Here is a 17,675-nt window from a genome sequence, read left to right on the forward strand (position 1 = left end):
TGCTAACCCTTCTTACAGGGGCACTTTAAAATACTAAACAACAGTAAAATAATTTGACGCTTTACTAATTGGTCTTTTTTGTCAACCAGAAACACCGGCATCATATGATGCCATATGTAAAGTCAATCATATTTTGAGTGTGTCATTTTTCTTTGTTATTATTCTTCTTACCTCTTGCGATCGCTGTACAATCGATTGATTCTATCCCACTCTGCATTCACCTGGGTGAGAGAATCCCCTATTTGTATGGCTTCAGGTCCCGATGCTTCTAAAATTACATCTGGCTGTTTTTCATGAATAGCTGCAATTTGCTCTCCAAGCTTATCCAGAGAATCTTTTATGTCCTACAAGACAGGAATATATACGTATGTCAAGATTCTTGACATGTATACTAGGAGCAGAATTTCAAGATGCTTACTATTTCTTCTCTGAACAACCAATCACACTATGCACTTGTTTGGGAAAGCAGACGGATGCTAAGGCAGAATAATCTTTTTTTTTTTAAATTAACCAGGGAAATTTACCCATAGGCATAAAGTGCTGATTAGTAGGCTTCATTGGCCTTTATGACCACTAACAGCATGATAATTTTGTTACAAGATAAGTCATATTGATTCATCTAAGCTTTCTTTTGTGCACAGGTATCTATGAGGCTAAAAAAAGAATGAAATCAGAACATGTAACTGCAATCCAATATTGCATATTTGAGCTTTCACAGCTAAAACAAATGGTGCCATTTGGTGCTTTACATATATCTTGTGTTATTGAAGGCCCATAGTACTGCTAGTTTCAGTTTAACTTAGTTGGAGTCGCAACATACTGCTAAGAAGTCCCAAAATTAATTGCAACTGAATACTCAATGCTCTTCCTCAGTGGTTTTATTGAAAATAAAATTTTGAAATCTTGTGAAAGCCTAACTAGAGGTGCATTTGGGATTTTAACTGGCTTATCAAGACTAGATTAGATGATTTTTTGTCACATTCTTTCACATTTTGACAAATACCAAATATATTTTCAAAAGTTTCATACACAGTTTTATTCATACATATAATATTGTTCAGTAACCCAGACTATCCAGTCAGATATATTTGATTAATTCCGCTAAACTGCTAAAAGATGAATTGCGATTGCATGCTCTGTATAACAGCACAATGCCAATATTTGTTCTATGTTGTGTTAGCATAGTCAAGGGCTGGTAAGGTTGGAGTCTTTTTAACAATGCTGCTTGCTGGGAACAGTTGCAGCTGTAGGTCTCAAATAGGTTGAAAATTACATTGCAGTAAATGTGTTATGTGATCTGATACTTTCTGTCATGGAAGATAAAATTAAAGAAGATCAATCACAAGAGATTTTCCAGCATACTAGGAAATCACTTTATGTTACCATTTGCTTGGAGTTAATAGCAACAAATCCCATGCATGTTTAAGAAATGAAAGACAGTCATGCAAATATACAACTGAGGGCTAATTCACACCAGCAGCTGTGCTGCATGCATAGATCTCAGGTGTGCACTGGAAGCAAAACTGCTGATGTGCCAATTTGTGCACATCGCACTGTTAACTTTTTTTGTTAGAACTTTCACAAATTACTTTTAATTGAATTCTATTCACTGTGGCAGCATTGTGATTCACTATTTCTTGTGCGGTACTCTTTTTCGCAGCACACCACAACGACGCAGTGATTTGATATGACTTCATGTCAAATAAGGAAAAATTGCATTGTCTTTGCGTTGGCGCAGCCCAAAGCAAATGGTGTGAACAGGCCCTAACTCGCAAAATTCAACAAAAGGCTCAGGTATGTTAACACTTCAAACAGGGTGTTGTGAAGCAAATGCAGTTACCACCTGCAATAAGCAATGAATGCACAAACCCATATTTTTCTGACCAAGCTTGAATGATGGTTATTACCGTCAGTAATTCTTCCTGCGCGTTGAAATTTTCATATTCTCCACTGCTCAGCTCAGGTGCATTAAGCAAAAGCTCAGTATCTGCTATAGAAAGCAGGACTTTGTTTATTTCAACTAAGTAATCAGAGGAAAGAAATGAAGGCAAGAATCCCGTAGAGGTATCGCTGCCATCCAGGCGAGGTTCAGTGTCATCCTATAGACAGATACAGGTTACCATTTTAGTTGTGATTCTCAGTAAAATGAGACTGCAGCTGAATATAGAATACAATACAAATGGAGCTCAGTATATTTCATTTAAATTAACAAACAGTGAGGCTTTTCCTAAGGAACATACAATTTGCAAGATGAATTAGCAATGATTTAGTTATGAAATATAGGTTAATTAAGACCACGGCTTAATGGCTTTCTGAATAACCTATAGTATTCAAATGATCACATCAGACTTTGTAACTCAGAGGCATCAGATCCAGCCTCATATCCATATATATATATATATATATATATATATATATATATATATATATATATATATATATACAGTATCTCACACCCCTCACATATGTAAATATATCTTTGGATGTAGTAAAGTAGTGAGTAAACAGCTTGTATAACGGCAACACAGCCATTAATGTCTAAACCGCTGGCAACAAAAGTGAGTAGTACACCCCTAAGTGAAAATGTTCTAATTGGGCCCAATTCGCCATTTTCCCTCCCTGGTGTCATGTGACTTGTTAAGTGTTACAAGATCTCAGTTGTGAATGGGGAGCAGGTGTGTTAAATTTGGTGTTATTGCTCTCATACTGGTCACTGGAAGTTCAACATGGCACCTCATGGCAAAGAACTTTCTGAGGATTTGAAAAAAAAGAATTGTTGCTCTACATAAAGATGACCTAAGCTATAAGAAGATATACCATACAGCGGACTATAACAGGACAGGTTCCACTCAGAACAGGACTCGCCATGGTCTACCAAAGAAGTTGAGTGCACGTGCTCAGCGTCATATCCGGAGGTTGTCTTTGGGAAATAGATGGATGAGTGCTGCCAGCATTGCTGCAGAGGTTAAAGGGGTGGGGGGTCAACCTGTCAGTGCTCAGACCATACGCCGCACACTAAATCAAATTGGTCCGCATGCCTGTCATCCCAGAAGGAAGCCTCTTCTAAAGATGATGCACAAGAAAGCTCGCAAACAGTTTGCTGAAGACAAACAGACTAAGGACGTGGATTACTGGAACCATGTCCTGTGGTCTGATGAGACCAAGTTAAACTTATTTGATTAAGATGGTGTCAAGCTTGTGTGATGGAAACCAGGTGAGGAGTACAAAGACAAGCGTGTCTTGTCTAGATTCAAGCATGGTGGTGGGAGTGCCATGGCCTGGGGCTGCATGAGTTGGCACCCCTGCTGGCATTGGGGAGCTACAGTTCCTTGAGGGAACCATGAATGCCAACATGTACTGTGACATAGTGAAACAGAGCATGATCCCCTCCTTTTGGTTACAGGGCAGTATTCCAACGTGATAACGACCCCAACACACACCTCCAAGATGACCACTGCCTTGTTAAGAAGCTGAGGGTAAAGGTGATGGACTGGCCAAGCATTTCTCCAGACCTAAATCCTATTGAACATCAAACGGAAGGTGGAGGAGTGCAAGGTCTATAACAACAACCAGCTCCATGATGTTGTCATGGAGAAGTGGAAGAGGACTCCAGCGGCAACCTGTGAAGCCCTGGGGAACTCCTTGCTCAAGAGGGTTAAGGCAGTGCTGGAAAATAATGGTGGCCCACAAAATATTGATACTTTGGGCCCAATTTGGACAGTTTCACGTAGGGGTGTACTCACTTTTGTTGCCAGTGGTTTAGATATTAATGGCTGTGTGTTGAGATATTTTGAGGGGACAGCAAATTTACACTGTTATACAAGCTGTACACTCACTACTTTACATTGTAGCAAAGTGTAATTTCTTCAGTGTTATCACAAAAAGATATAATAAAATATTTAAATTGAGGGATGTACTTACTTTTGTGAGATTATATATATATATATATATATATATATATATATATATATATATATATATATATATATATATATATATATATATATATATATATAAAGAGAAAGTTGAAAAAGGTTGAGGTGCAGGTCGGTCACTGCAGTATGTGCAGTAGCAATCAAGCCTTCCTAAGGCCTTATATTATAGAATAAATCGAGTGGGATTGCTGCACAAAAATGTTTTAACGAAGAGGTTTAAAACATCAAAAAATTCAGGCAGTCATTGTCTTAGTTTTGGGCTAATACAGATCCTTCTTCAAAACCTCATGACTATAAATGACCACATACATAGAACAATATATATAGAGCATATCAGCATTCTATTAAACAATCTGAAACATTTAAGGAATACATAATATAATACAATCTATATAATATAATACAATATATATAGAGCATATCAGCATACTATTAAACAATCTGAAACATTTAAGGAATACATAATATAATACAATCTTGGAACAAAATCCTATATAGAAAAACAAAAAATAAAAATGTATAAAATAATAAATTGATTAAAAAAAAGTGAAAAAAATGATTTAACCTCCCTGGCGGTATTCCCGAGTCTGGCTCGGGTTGGATTTTTTATACCAAAAGCGGTATCCCCGAGCCAGACTCGGGCTTGCATCGCAGGATCCAGGAAGAGCATACTTACCTTGTCCCCTGGATCCTGCGATGTCTCCCCGCTGTGATCGGCGAGCCGCTGTGTCTCGCTCGATTCACAGTGCCGAGCTCCGTTCCCTGCGAGCGTTGCGACGCACGGGGACGGAGTTCGGCGGTAAATTCAAAAGTGAAACACACAGTATAGATACAGCATACTGTAATCTTACAGATTACAGTACTGTATCAAATAATTACACATCCCCTTTGTCCCTAGTGGTCTGTCCAGTGTCCTGCATGCAGTTTTATATATATAAAACTGTTCTTTCTGCCAGGAAACTGGAGATTGTCCATAGCAACCAAAACTGTCTCTTTACATCAAAAGTGGTTTTAGAGCAGCTAGAAAAAAGCGATAATAAATTAGAATCACTTGCAGAATTGAGCGATAGTGATTTGTGGGGAGATCCGTCATCAAACACTAAAAGTAACGAAAGCTAAAATTCTGCAACTGAGCAAATTTCAGTGTTTTTGATTTGATTACATTATTATATAATTTTTATTATTATTATATTATTATTTGTTATAATTATTTATAGTTATTTATTATATTATAATTTTTTATTTCGTTTTTCAAACTTTATCATACCCGGGATGTCTACTAGACTCTTGTTTGGACAGATTTAAGTGAACTATTCCTAAGAATTACAGGCCTACAATATAAAACGCCAAATTTCTGTGCAAAATAATTGTACCGCTTTCAGCACCTAAAATCAGAAATAATCATACCGCCAGGGAGGTTAATATGTACACAAAAACAATAATTAATGAAATTAAATAAAAAAAAAACAAATTTATATACATGAAAAATATATATATAGATAAACTGTGATTTGTAAACCTAATTAACCGTTTGCTTACTGGGCACTTAAACCCCCCTCCTGTCCAGACCAATTTTCAGCTTTCAGCGCTGACGCACTTTGAATGGCAATTGTGCGGTCATACAACACTGTACCCAAATTAAATTTTTATCATTTTTTTCCCCACAAATAGAGCTTTATTTTGGAGGTATTTGATCACCTCTGCGTGAGACCGAATTTTATTTTATTTTTATTTTTTTAATATTTTGTTATAAAAATTTGAAAACAGATAATTATTCTCCTTCATTGATGTACGCTGATGAGGCGGCACTGATGGACACCGATAGGTGGCAGTGATGGGCACTGATGGGTGGCAGTGATGGGCACTGGTGGGTGGCAATAATGGGCACTGATCGGTTACACTAATAGGGAGCACTGCTAGGTGGCACTGATTGGCATCACTGGTGGGCATTGATAGGTGGCACTTGTGGGCATTGATAGGTGGCACTCATGGGCATTGATAGGTGGCACTGGTGGGTACTGTGGGCACTGTCAGGTGGCAATGGCAGGTGGCACAGATGAGGCATAATTGCCTCTTCCTCTTTGGGACCGATGTCCCTTGCAGATGAGCCGGTGATCTGCTTTTTTTTCTCCTCACTGACAGCTGATCACATGGTAGGGGGCCGGGACCGGCCCCTTACTCGGATCGGTGATCACCCGAGTCTCAGTGACTCAGTGATCACAGCACGCTCTGCACGCGCCCTGTAGGGTGCGTGCACAGGGAAGGCGGTCATATGACGGCCTCCCGGCAATTCAGGTCCGCGCTGTGGCCGTCATTCGGCTATAGCGCGGACGTCAAGTGGTTAATAGTGTGCATGCCCATGTGATTCATATTATAACATAAAAAAATGAAAAAAAAAAATAATAAAATTTATGTTTTGATATGAATCACATGAGCAAGCACACTATCAATTAGGTTTACAGATCACAGTTTATCTATATATATTTTTTTCATGTATATAAATGTGGGTTTTTTCTTTAATTTCATTAATTATTGTTTTTGTGTACATATTAAATCAAATTTTTTCACTTTTTTTTATCAGTTTATATTTTTATACATTTTTATTTTTCTAATAGATTGCTGATGAGCTCTCTATATATATTGTTCCATGTATGTGGTCATTTATAGGCATGAGGTTTTGAAGAAGGGCGTGATCTGTATTAGCCCGAAACTGTTACCATGACTGCCTGAATTTTTTGACGTTTTAAACTTCTTCATTAAAACATTTTTTGTGCAGTAATTCCACTCGACTTACTCTATATACATACATACACACACACACACACACACCTTTTTTTCTGGCACCTGCGCCCCAAAAACAGTGAGGGAGAACTGTATTTTTTATATTGTTTATTTTAGTAGGATGCCAGCCGTGGAGTGAACTGGTGGCCGCATCAGCCGACAGCTTTTGTAGCTCAGGCTGCAGTCCTTACAGGGTGGAAGGCAAAGGTATATCATCTGTATTCCGCCTCTCCCTGCAGACCAGATCGCATGCTCCTTTTTGCCGCTGGTCGCAACTGTGAGGAGGAGCTGTGGTACAATGTGCTAGCCTGCCATACTTGCTCATTTTCCTGTGGAGACATTGCTTTTTTGTTAAGTTAATTATTCAGTGTTGCTAGAAGGGGGCTGTATGTGAATGCTGCTTGGATATGGGGAATGCCTGGCTGTCTCTTTGCTGGATATGGGGCTGTCTCTTTTGCTGGATACGGGGATGTCTCTTTGCTGGATATGGGGATGTCTCTTTGCTGGATATGGGGATGTCTCTTTGCTGGATATGGGGATGTCTCTTTGCTGGATATGGGGATGTCTCTTTGCTGGATATTGGAATGTCTCTTTGCTGGATATGGGCCTGTTGAAATCGTCTGGAAGTGCCTCTGAGCTTACTTTGGTAAGTGTTGAATATTGCTAATGTTTTGTAAATTTTACTACATTGCTTTTTATTACCACAATTCATACAAATTACTTGTATAGCCCTCCCAAATTTATACTTGGTTCCCTGTTCTCCAAGAGGGGCGATACTGGGAGGTGTGTAGGAGAAGAGACAAGGGATGGTCCTGGGACAGTGCTAGGGGTGTGTAGGGGCAGATATAGATATAGATATATCTATATCTAGATCTAGATATATATATCTAGATCTAGATATATCTATATATATACTGTATATATGTGTGTGTGTGTGTGTATATATTAAAAAAAATAAAATACATTTACAACTCAAAAGCCATTTACCTACTTTTGTACTTTTAGGTATAATTAATCTCAGAAGACTAAAGACATCTTTTTTTTTTAATAGGCAAGGGAACAATTTAAAAGCAAATATTGTAGTAACTGTAACGTTTTGGATTTACCATTAACAGAGGTTCTAAAACTTCCATTTTCTACTCAATTGATACACTACAACCAACAGCAGGCAGGCATGTATTGTGAACACATACTGTATGTACAGAAAGAATATAATTACAGCCAACATATATACTGTAGTGTGAGAATGTTTGCAGACATTATATTTTTAAGAAGGCATTTTTTTACAGTAAAGCAAAATGCATTATCACACTGCAACCAATCAAATATAATCTTTTACTGGTCTGACAACATTAAACTGAAACTTGACCTTTACATTCTTTCTTAGCCTTTAAAGTTTACACTTTTAACTGGTGAGTTTTGCTTTGGCTTTTACTCCAATATTCATATTTTGTGTATGTAGATATATGTACTAAAAGTAACACACAGTTTATTTGGTAAATGTAAAATCTCCAATAATGTTACCGTTTTACTAGATGATAGGCAATGAATATACAGGAACAGGGGGGCGTGTCCAAGATGGCGGAGTGAACAGACACTTATTCCGGAGCTATGCTGCTGAGATAATCCTGCAATTCACCTGGCCAGGTTTCTCAACGTTCTGCATCGGGACAAGTGACAGTGGATGCCTTCTAAACAATCTGGACGTGGCAGAGGGGGAAAGAAACTTCGTTTTACCCCATATATGCTGTCAGCCCAGAGCGTCGGCGGTACAGCGAGCAGTCACCGCATGCTAACATGGTGTCCCAGACGGACCCACTGGAAGGACCTGCCAACTCTGCACCAGGGATACTGGAGGTCATGGCGGCTATCGCTACCTGCCAGACAACTATTGCCTCCTGCCAAGCTGCCCTTACCTCTAAAATTGAGGAGGTACAGCTGGACGACAAGACCTGGATAAGGTCCGCTCCCAGCTGACCGCGGCTGAAGCACGGGTGGGACACGTGGAGGATGTGGTAGAAGAAAACACTGGCGCAATCCGCTCCCTTTAATCCAGAGTTATGGTGCTGGAACACAGAGCTGAAGACTCCGAGATCAGGGAGAGCTGTGCTGTGCTGTGGAAATCTAGCACAGTGCTGGGACTCCTGTTTTGGAGGTGACAGGGTCAATAAAGAGAACCTGTCACCTCCAATTGCTATCACACAGGGAATTGTTTTCTCCTGTGTGATAGCAATAAAGTTTAAATGAAAAAAAATTGATAAAAATTTAAAAAAATAAGAAATACAGTAATAATTAAATTAATAAAATAAAAAAGAAGTAATTAAAAAAGTAACGATTTAGAAAAATAATATTAAAAATAAAAAAATTATACAAAAATAAATAAAAGACTGGATGTGCACTGAAAAAAAGGTACTGTTCCGACTTACAAATTCGACTTAAGAACAAACCTACAGTCCCTATCTTGTTCGTAACCCGGGGACCCCCTGTATACATATATATAATTTTATTTTTGCTTTTTATATTGTTATTTCACCATTTTTCTGTACATTTCACTTGTGATTGCATTCAAATATTTATTCAATAGTATGACTTAAGGAGTTTTCATATCTCTATTCGATTAGATGGGTACTTTTTGGGTCACATTTTTTTGATCACCAAATACATAGCGCAGCTTTTTTTCTTAAGGTGTAGACGGAATAACATTCGTCTCATTGGCCTGGTGGAAGGCGCGGAGGGTAAGAACCCCACAGTGTTTGCAGAGGAGCTGCTCCGTTCTTTACTACCTGTGGCTCAACTATCCCAACACTTTACGGTGGGGAGGGCCCACCGTATGCCACCACAACCCAGCCTGCAAGGATCTCCTCCTCTCAGGGCTTCCAGAACAGTGGGCAAATTGATTTACAAGAATAATCACATTATGTTATTCCCGGATTTCTCCATAGAGACCCAGAAGCTCCGTCACTCGTTTGATGCGGTCAAAGCAGGTCTCTGCTCCAAGGGGATTAAGTATAATTTTTTTCCAGCCAAGCTGAGGGTGATTGATGGAGAAACAATCTGTCTTTTTACCTCCCTGAGGGAAGCCGCAAACTGTAAACTATACCCTCCTTGGGCTGAAGTTCTGCTGGTATGTCATCTGAATTTATCACTTCCCTGGGTGAGTATGTACATTCGGTTTGTTACTGACTGTCTCTACCTCTCTTGCAAAGCAGGCCAGCACTTTACTGATATCTGGGAGTCAGCTGACCCCTTTGCTGCTGGTAAAGTTTTGCACTAGACGATTGCTAACAGGAACATTTACTGTGCTGTTTCTCCCGTTGGAGCCCAGGTGATTTCTTACAAACCCGGTTTACGATGACATTGCAGCATCTCTTATGGAATATGTCTCCTCTTTTAACAAATTTTTATTTTTGTTTCTTTTACCCTTTTTTGTTGCTGGAGATTAGGCGATGCTGTGTTATTGACTCTTGGCATATACACACACGCCTCCCAGTCACTGGTTGCCTTCGGGCAGGTTAATTGGGGTTCATGCAGCCTCACCTTGGGTGGGACCTGTGGGGTGGGGGGAGGGGGTTGCCAGCCGTTGCTGCCTATTTTTTGTTTTCTTTGCAGGGTATGTTATTTGGTTGAATGTTTTGCATGTTCCTTTATTGCATGGCTTTTCTCTTCATACTTTTGACTACAGTGCTGGGTGGGCTTGGCTAGCTGGAGATGGCTGGCTAGCTGGAAGGGCGGGCTGGTTGCCTGGCAGGTTCCCTTGGAGGGCTGGAGTACATTTCCCCTGGGATCCATATAGCTGTTATCACACACCTACACCAACATGGCACAGGTCTCTGTAGTCTCCTGGAATGTGCGGGGGCTTAACTCAGCCCATAAAAGATCATTGATTTTCAACTTTCTTTGGAAATACTCCCCCCAAATTTGTGTTCTGCAGGAAACTCATCTACAGGATCCTGAGACTGAAGAAGGCCTGGGTGAGCTCACACTATCACACCACGTACTCCAGCTACTCCAGGGGGGTCAGTATACTGATACACAAGCAGCTGCCTTTCAGCTCTTGGATATCAGGACAGACCCAGGGGGTCGATATATTATCATGCATTGCTAATACTCCTTATGTATTCGTAGGAATTTATCTGCCGCCTCCAGCGGACTCTACGTTACTTTCTACAGTTATGCAGCTGGCGCTCAGCTATGTTGGTGGAGGATATACTAGTGCTGGGAGATTTCTCCTTCTCTGGATCTGGACAGACTCCACTCTGCCCCTTGCTGGGTCCCTGGCCTGGCCAACTGGGCGAGTACTTTCGATCTAATTGATGTCTGGCACCACTTCAATCCTTCCATTCAGGAATTCACATGCCATTCCACTACCTTTTCTACTCTTTCTCGCATCAATGTGATCTATGCCACCCACACTATATGCAAGAAAGTCGCAGACATTGCTATCCTGCCCAGGGGAATTTCAGATTATGCCACCTTGCTGCTTAAACTGTCCCTTGGGCCCCCTGGGGAGAGGCCGTGAAGGCTGTCCAGTTACTGGGTTGAGGATGAGGAGATTCAGGAGATCGTTCAGGAAGGGATCTGTAACTACTGGCTGGCTAACGCTAACTTTTCTACCCCTCTGATAATGTGGGACGCTTTTAAGGCCTGGACCAGAGGAGAGTATATATCTTGCATTGCTACAGCATGTAGGAGATCTGTGCATTCTCTGGAGAGCTTAGAGGAGGATGCTAGGCTAAAAGAGGCAGCATATTTTGCACATCCTGATCAAGTGGCCTATGGAGCCTGGCAATTTGCACTTAGAGAGGTATCCCTGTGTAGAGTGGAGAGGACGCAGAAATCACTCCTTAACATGGCTCAGAGGATCTTTGAATATGGCAATAGGAGTGGTCGCTTGTTGGCATGGCTGGTCAAGGGGCAGTTTGCTGTTACTCATATTAGTGGAGTGAAGGATTCTGAAGGGGTAGTGCTGAGATCACCTAGTAACATAAACGGAAGAATTTTGCAATACTATCAGCACCTGTATTTCTCCAAGGTGGATTATACTCCTCAAAAGTTGTCCTCATACCTTGATGGTGTCACATTCCCAACTCTTGGAGAAAAGACGTGCATGGACTTGGAGTCTGATATTATCCTGGAGGAAGTGCAGACTGCTCTTTCAAAATTTCAAGCTGGGAAGACCCTGGGGTAGATGGCCTTCCAACTGAGTTTTATTCCCACCATCAAGACCTGCTGGCCCCACGGCTCGTGTCCCTCTTTGACCGGTTCTTTTCACTGGAAGCTCTTCCTGATTCCATGTCTGAGGTGGTGGTGGTTTTGGTTCTCAAACCGGGCAAGGACCCAGAGGATTGCTTCTCCTACAGACCGATTTCCCTCATAAATGTTGATGCCAAGATTTTGGCAAAAATTTGGCAAATAGGCTATCTGTCAGGGGCATATCAGTGGCCGTCGGGCAAATATGCGTGCACGCAGGTGCACAAGGAGCCTTTCCAGGACAATTCCGCTTAATTCCCCACCAGGGGGCGCCGGAGCGCTCCCGTGTGTGCCCGTACGCGCGTTCGCGAGTGCTCGCGCCCGTTCGCGCTAGCGCTGTTTTGGCGCCAAGGGCCCTTTAAAAGAATGACAGGTGCTTCTGTCAGGTGCTGTTCGTCTGCAGCTCTGTACCTGAGTTCCTGTATTCCGCCTGCTTGTTGTATTTGCTAGTGACCCGGCTACGTCTGACCATTCTCCAGTCTCCAATCCGACCCGGCTTGTCTGACCTTGTTTATCTTGATTACCTGTTGCCGAACTCCTGCCTGCCTGACTATTCTTGGATCATCCCTTTTGCTTATACCTGCCTGATCTCCTGCTGAACGGACTGTCTGAATTTGCTTTGCCTGTGTCCTGTGACGCTGCTTCCAGCCCGCTTGCCAAGCATCCTGCCGCTGCCTTCTCAGCTACCTGCCTGCCTTCCGGCCTGCATCTGCCTATCTGCATCCGCAGCCCAGCCATCCCTGAGGGACATCCTTCCAGACCATCATCTGCTTCTGCTGGAACCTGCATCAGGCCCTCCTACCCACTGTGCTCAAGAGACCACTGTTCCCACTTCCAGTGGCTCCTGAACCAGCGCTTAAGAGAGGTCTCCTTCTACCAGTCAGGCTTAACTACCAGGTACCTCACAGTACGAACAGCCATGACTGAGCCTGCAGGAGAGACCTCTCCCATCAAGGAGATCTGTACGCACCTAGCAGCACTCACCCAGGCAGTGCAGACCTTACAAGACAGTTACAACAGACTGGAGGGTCAAGTATTAAACCTCAGTGGGCCCGGTAGTGTGGCCCCTGCTTCTGCAGCCGCTCCAATACAGGCTGCTGCACCACCCTCTGTGGTCATGCTTCCACCTGAGCCAAGAGTTCCTACTCCCGAAAAGTTTTCTGGTGACCGAACAAAATGTTTGGCCTTCCGCAGCGCTTGCCAACTCTACTTTGCCCTACAGCCACGGACTTTTTCCTTGGAGGCTACCAAGGTGGGATTTGTTATATCCCTTCTTCAGGGGGAACCCCAGACCTGGGCCCACCGCCTGCTTGAAACCAACGCTACACAGGTCCAGTCCTTGCCCGCCTTCTTTGAAGCCATGGCCCAGCTTTATGAGGACCCTCAACGGACTGCTACCGCTGAGGCAGCTTTGTTCGCGCTCCAGCAAGGCCGTAGGCCGGCCGAGGACTATGTTACGGACTTTCGACGCTGGAGCGCGGACACTCAATGGAACAACGCAGCCTTACGTCACCAGTTCCGCATGGGGCTATCTGAAGGTCTTAAGGATGAGCTTGCCTGGGTAGGGATGCCTGATACCCTTGAGGAGCTCATCGCCATTACCATCCAGATTGACCGACGCCTTCGTGAGCGCCGGTCTGAACGCTCTTCCCAACAAACACGCCCTATGTGGATGACTGCAAGAGCTCCAGTTCCTGCCTCCCGATACCTACCTTCTGCCTACCCGAGTCCAGTCACCCAAACATCCGATGCCCCCGAACCTATGCAACTGGGACTTATGCGTGCTACCCTGACCCCAGAGGAACGGCGCGCAGACGCCAGTTAAACCTCTGTCTCTACTGTGGTGGGACGGGCCACTATGTGAACAACTGTCCAGTAAAGACTCGTAAGTGCTTTTCTTCTACTCCGACCAGTTTATCCGCTTTAACCGCCAATACAACTCAACTTGTTCTCCCTCTCTCATTACAGCTCCAGGGAAGAACAATCCAGGTCAACGCCATTGTTGATTCTGGGGCATGTAGCTGCTTTGTGGACTCTGTTTTTGCCACCCAACAGAATCTGCCTTTAAAGAACAAGACACACAGACTCTCAGTTTTCTTGGCCGATGGGTCCCACATAAGATCTGGACAGGTCTCTCAAGAAACCCTTCCTCTGTCTGCCACCTGTTCATCTCAGCACCAAGAGATCCTAACCCTAGATGTTATTTCATCTCCGCTATTTCCAATCATTTTGGGCATGCCCTGGCTCCAGGCCCACAACCCTCTTGTTAACTGGGTCATGGGCGAGATTAAGTTCCAGTCACCTTATTGCCAAAGACATTGCCTACCAGAACCCTCTAAACCTGCTGCTACTTTACTTTGTATTAGGGTTGTCCCGATACCGATACTAGTATCGGTATCGGCACCGATACCGAGCATTTGCCCAAGTACTTGTACTCGGGCAAATGCTCCCGATGCTTCCCCGATACCTAAAAGTCAGCTGTGATCGGCGCATGGGGGAGATACAAGATTCTCCCCCAGCAGCTTTCAGCTGCTTTAGTGACACAGCGGTGATCGCTCACCGCTGACTGTCACTGCATTATCCTCCATGCCCCCTCCTTTCCTCTGTGTCTCTCCGCTGTCCCCCCTCCGTTCTGCTCTCCTTATCTGTCCCCTCCGTTCTGCTCTCCTTATGTGTCCCCTCCGTTCTGCTCTCCTTATCTGTCCCCTCCGTTCTGCTCTCCTTATCTGTCCCCTCCGTTCTGCTCTCCTTATCTGTCCCCTCCGTTCTGCTCTCCTTATCTGTCCCCTCCGTTCTGCTCTCCTTATCTGTCTCCCTCCGTTCTCCCCCTCCGTTCCTCAGTCCCCCTCCTCCTTCCTTTGTGTATGGATAGAGTCAGCTGACTCTGTCCATTCACAATAACTGAAACATTGTAATCTCCTGTGATTACGATGTGTCAGTTTATGAATGGAGAGAAGCTGCTGTCTTCTCTCCATTCATTCTCAGTGCAGCTGAGGCTGCAGAGAAAGGGACTGGGGAATCTCTATCCTCTGTCTCTTTCTCTGTCTCAAGGGGGAGATATCAGAGGTCTGTTAAGACCCCTGATATCTCACCAAAGCCCCCCAAAAGGGCTGATTAAAAAAAAAACAAAAAAAAAACAATAAAGAATAAAAAAAAAAATTATTGTAAAAAATAAAAGTTGTAAATAAAAAAAAAAAAAAAAAACACACACATACACCGTTCACCCCCCCCCCCCCCCCCCAAAAAAAAAGCAAGCACTGTTAAAAAAAAAAACAAAAAAAACCCCCAAAAAACACTGTCACGTGACATTTAAAAAAAAAGTATCGGTAATCGGTATCGGCGAGTACTTGAAAGTATCGGTACTTGTACTCGGTCCTAAAAAAGTGGTATCGGGACAACCCTACTTTGTATGGACATTGATCCAGACCTGCTCCAAGATGTACCAGAAGTCTATCGGGAATTTGCGGATGTGTTCAGCAAGAAGGGGGCAGATGCCCTCCCTCCCCATCGTCCCTATGATTGCCCAATTGAGCTGCTCCCTGGGGCTGAGATTCCTTTTGGGCGCATTTTTCCGCTGTCCGAAAAGGAACAAGAGGCACTTAAGGTTTACATAAATGAAAACCTCAAAAAAGGCTTCATCCGACCTTCCACTTCACCAGCTGGTGCCGGAATATTCTTTGTCTCTAAGAAGGATCAGTCTCTTCGCCCCTGTGTGGACTATCGGGAGTTAAACAAAGTTACGGTCAAAAACCGCTACCCGCTGCCACTGATACCTGAACTGTTCCAGAAGCTGAGGTCTGCTATTATCTTTACCAAGCTGGATCTGAGAGGGGCCTACAATCTGGTCCGCATTCGGGCCGGGGACAAGTGGAAGACGGCTTTCCGGACCCGTTTCGGACACTATGAATATCTCGTCATGCCCTTTGGTCTATGCAATGCTCCTGCCACGTTCCAGCATCTGGTCAATGATGTGTTTAGAGATTTCCTGGACATCTTTTTAATTGTCTATCTGGATGACATTCTAATCTTCTCCAGTTCACTTGAGCAACATAGGGAACATGTCCGTAAAGTCTTGACCCGACTCCGTTTGCACAGACTGTATGCTAAGGCGGAGAAGTGCGAATTTGAACAGAAGGAGATTCAGTTCCTGGGGCTAGTGATCTCCCCAACCGGCATCAAAATGGACCCTCAGAAGGTGTCTGCTGTGTTAGAGTGGCCAGCTCCCATGGACAAAAAGGGCGTACAACGCTTCATTGGGTTTGCAAACTTTTATAGGAAGTTCATTAGGGGGTTTTCTGCTATCATCTCCCCCATCACGCAGCTAACCAAGCAGAACTCTCGCTTCCATTGGAACCCGGAAGCCCAGGGGGCCTTTGAAGAATTAAAAAGACGTTTTACGTCAGCTCCGATCCTTAGCCATCCGGATCCATCCTTACCTTTTATCCTGGAGGTTGATGCGTCCGAAGTAGCCGTGGGTGCTGTTATTTCCCAACGACAAGGCAACAAGGACCTGATGCACCCCGTAGGTTTCTTTTCTAGGAAACTTTCACCGGCTGAGCGGAACTATGATGTGGGGGATCGAGAGCTACTCGCTATCAAGACAGCTTTGGAGGAATGGAGGTACTTGCTAGAAGGCGCAGTCCATCCAGTACTGATTTATACAGACCACAAGAATCTCGAATATTTAAGATCTGCCAAGAGGTTAAAACCCAGACAGGCCCGTTGGGCTCTATTTTTCACACGGTTCTGTTTCCACATTACCTACCGGCCTGGATCCAAAAACGTAAAACCAGATGCGCTGTCGCGCATGTTTGATAACCCTAAATACTTTTCTGTACCTGACACTATTTTGCCGGCAAATAGCTTCCTTCTTCTTCAAACAGATCTTCTGTCCATGATCAGAGAAACATCTCCAGAACCTTCAAGTCTTCAGGGATCCTCTTTAACACCTCGTGATGGACTATTGTGGAGAGGAAGTCACATTTTTGTACCAGAGAGCGCCCGAGTCAAGGTACTGACACTTTTGCATGACCACCCACTTGCAGGACATTTTGGGGTCCGTAAGACCCTTGAGCTGGTGCAGCGCACCTTTTGGTGGCCTAACCTAAAGGAATTCTGCAGGAAATATGTCAACTCATGTTCTGTCTGCATCCAGAATAAGACTCCCAGGAACAGAGCTTGGGGACTACTGAGACCATTGCCTATACCAGATAGGCCCTGGAGGATGATAGCAATGGACTTTATAGTTGAACTGCCTTGCTCTGAAGGATGTTCGGCGATCTTTGTGGTCGTCGACCGGCTGTCCAAAATGGCCCACTTTGTGCCCCTAAAAGGAACACCCTCTGCTGTGGAGACGGCCCGTGTGTTCATTAAGGAGATTGTCAGGCTACACGGAATCCCCGCAAATATAGTGTCCGATAGGGGGGTGCAGTTTACCTCACGTTTTTGGAGAGCCCTTTGTGAAATTCTGAAAATTGAACTAGCCCTGTCCTCAGCATACCATCCCTAAACAAATGGGCAAACTGAAAGGACAAATCAGACATTGGAGCAATACATAAGGTGTTTTACATCTTTTGTGCAGGATGATTGGGTATCTCTGCTGCCCCTAGCGGAATTCGCCTATAACAATGCCAGCCACGCTGCTACCGGTCAATCCCCTTTCTTTGCCAACTATGGTTTTCATGTATCTTTTTTACCAGATTTTCTTTC

At 43.6% G+C, this 17,675-nt stretch overlaps 1 protein-coding gene across 7 annotated transcripts in view; it reads right to left on the reverse strand.

Moving 5' to 3' along the window:
- Positions 1 to 17,675, reverse strand: part of UTRN (utrophin) — a 1,071,426-nt gene that overhangs the window by 658,095 nt on the left and 395,656 nt on the right. For all 7 annotated transcript variants that reach the window (XM_073627744.1, XM_073627752.1, XM_073627745.1 and 4 more), the window contains 2 exons: positions 1,908 to 2,099; positions 172 to 344 (listed from right to left, as the gene is read on the reverse strand). In XM_073627744.1, coding sequence (XP_073483845.1) covers positions 172 to 344; positions 1,908 to 2,099 — 365 coding nt within the window. The remainder of the gene's footprint in view (positions 1 to 171; positions 345 to 1,907; positions 2,100 to 17,675) is intronic.

This window comes from Aquarana catesbeiana, linkage group LG04, assembly GCF_042186555.1.
Source record: "Aquarana catesbeiana isolate 2022-GZ linkage group LG04, ASM4218655v1, whole genome shotgun sequence".
Lineage (NCBI taxonomy): Eukaryota > Metazoa > Chordata > Amphibia > Anura > Ranidae > Aquarana > Aquarana catesbeiana.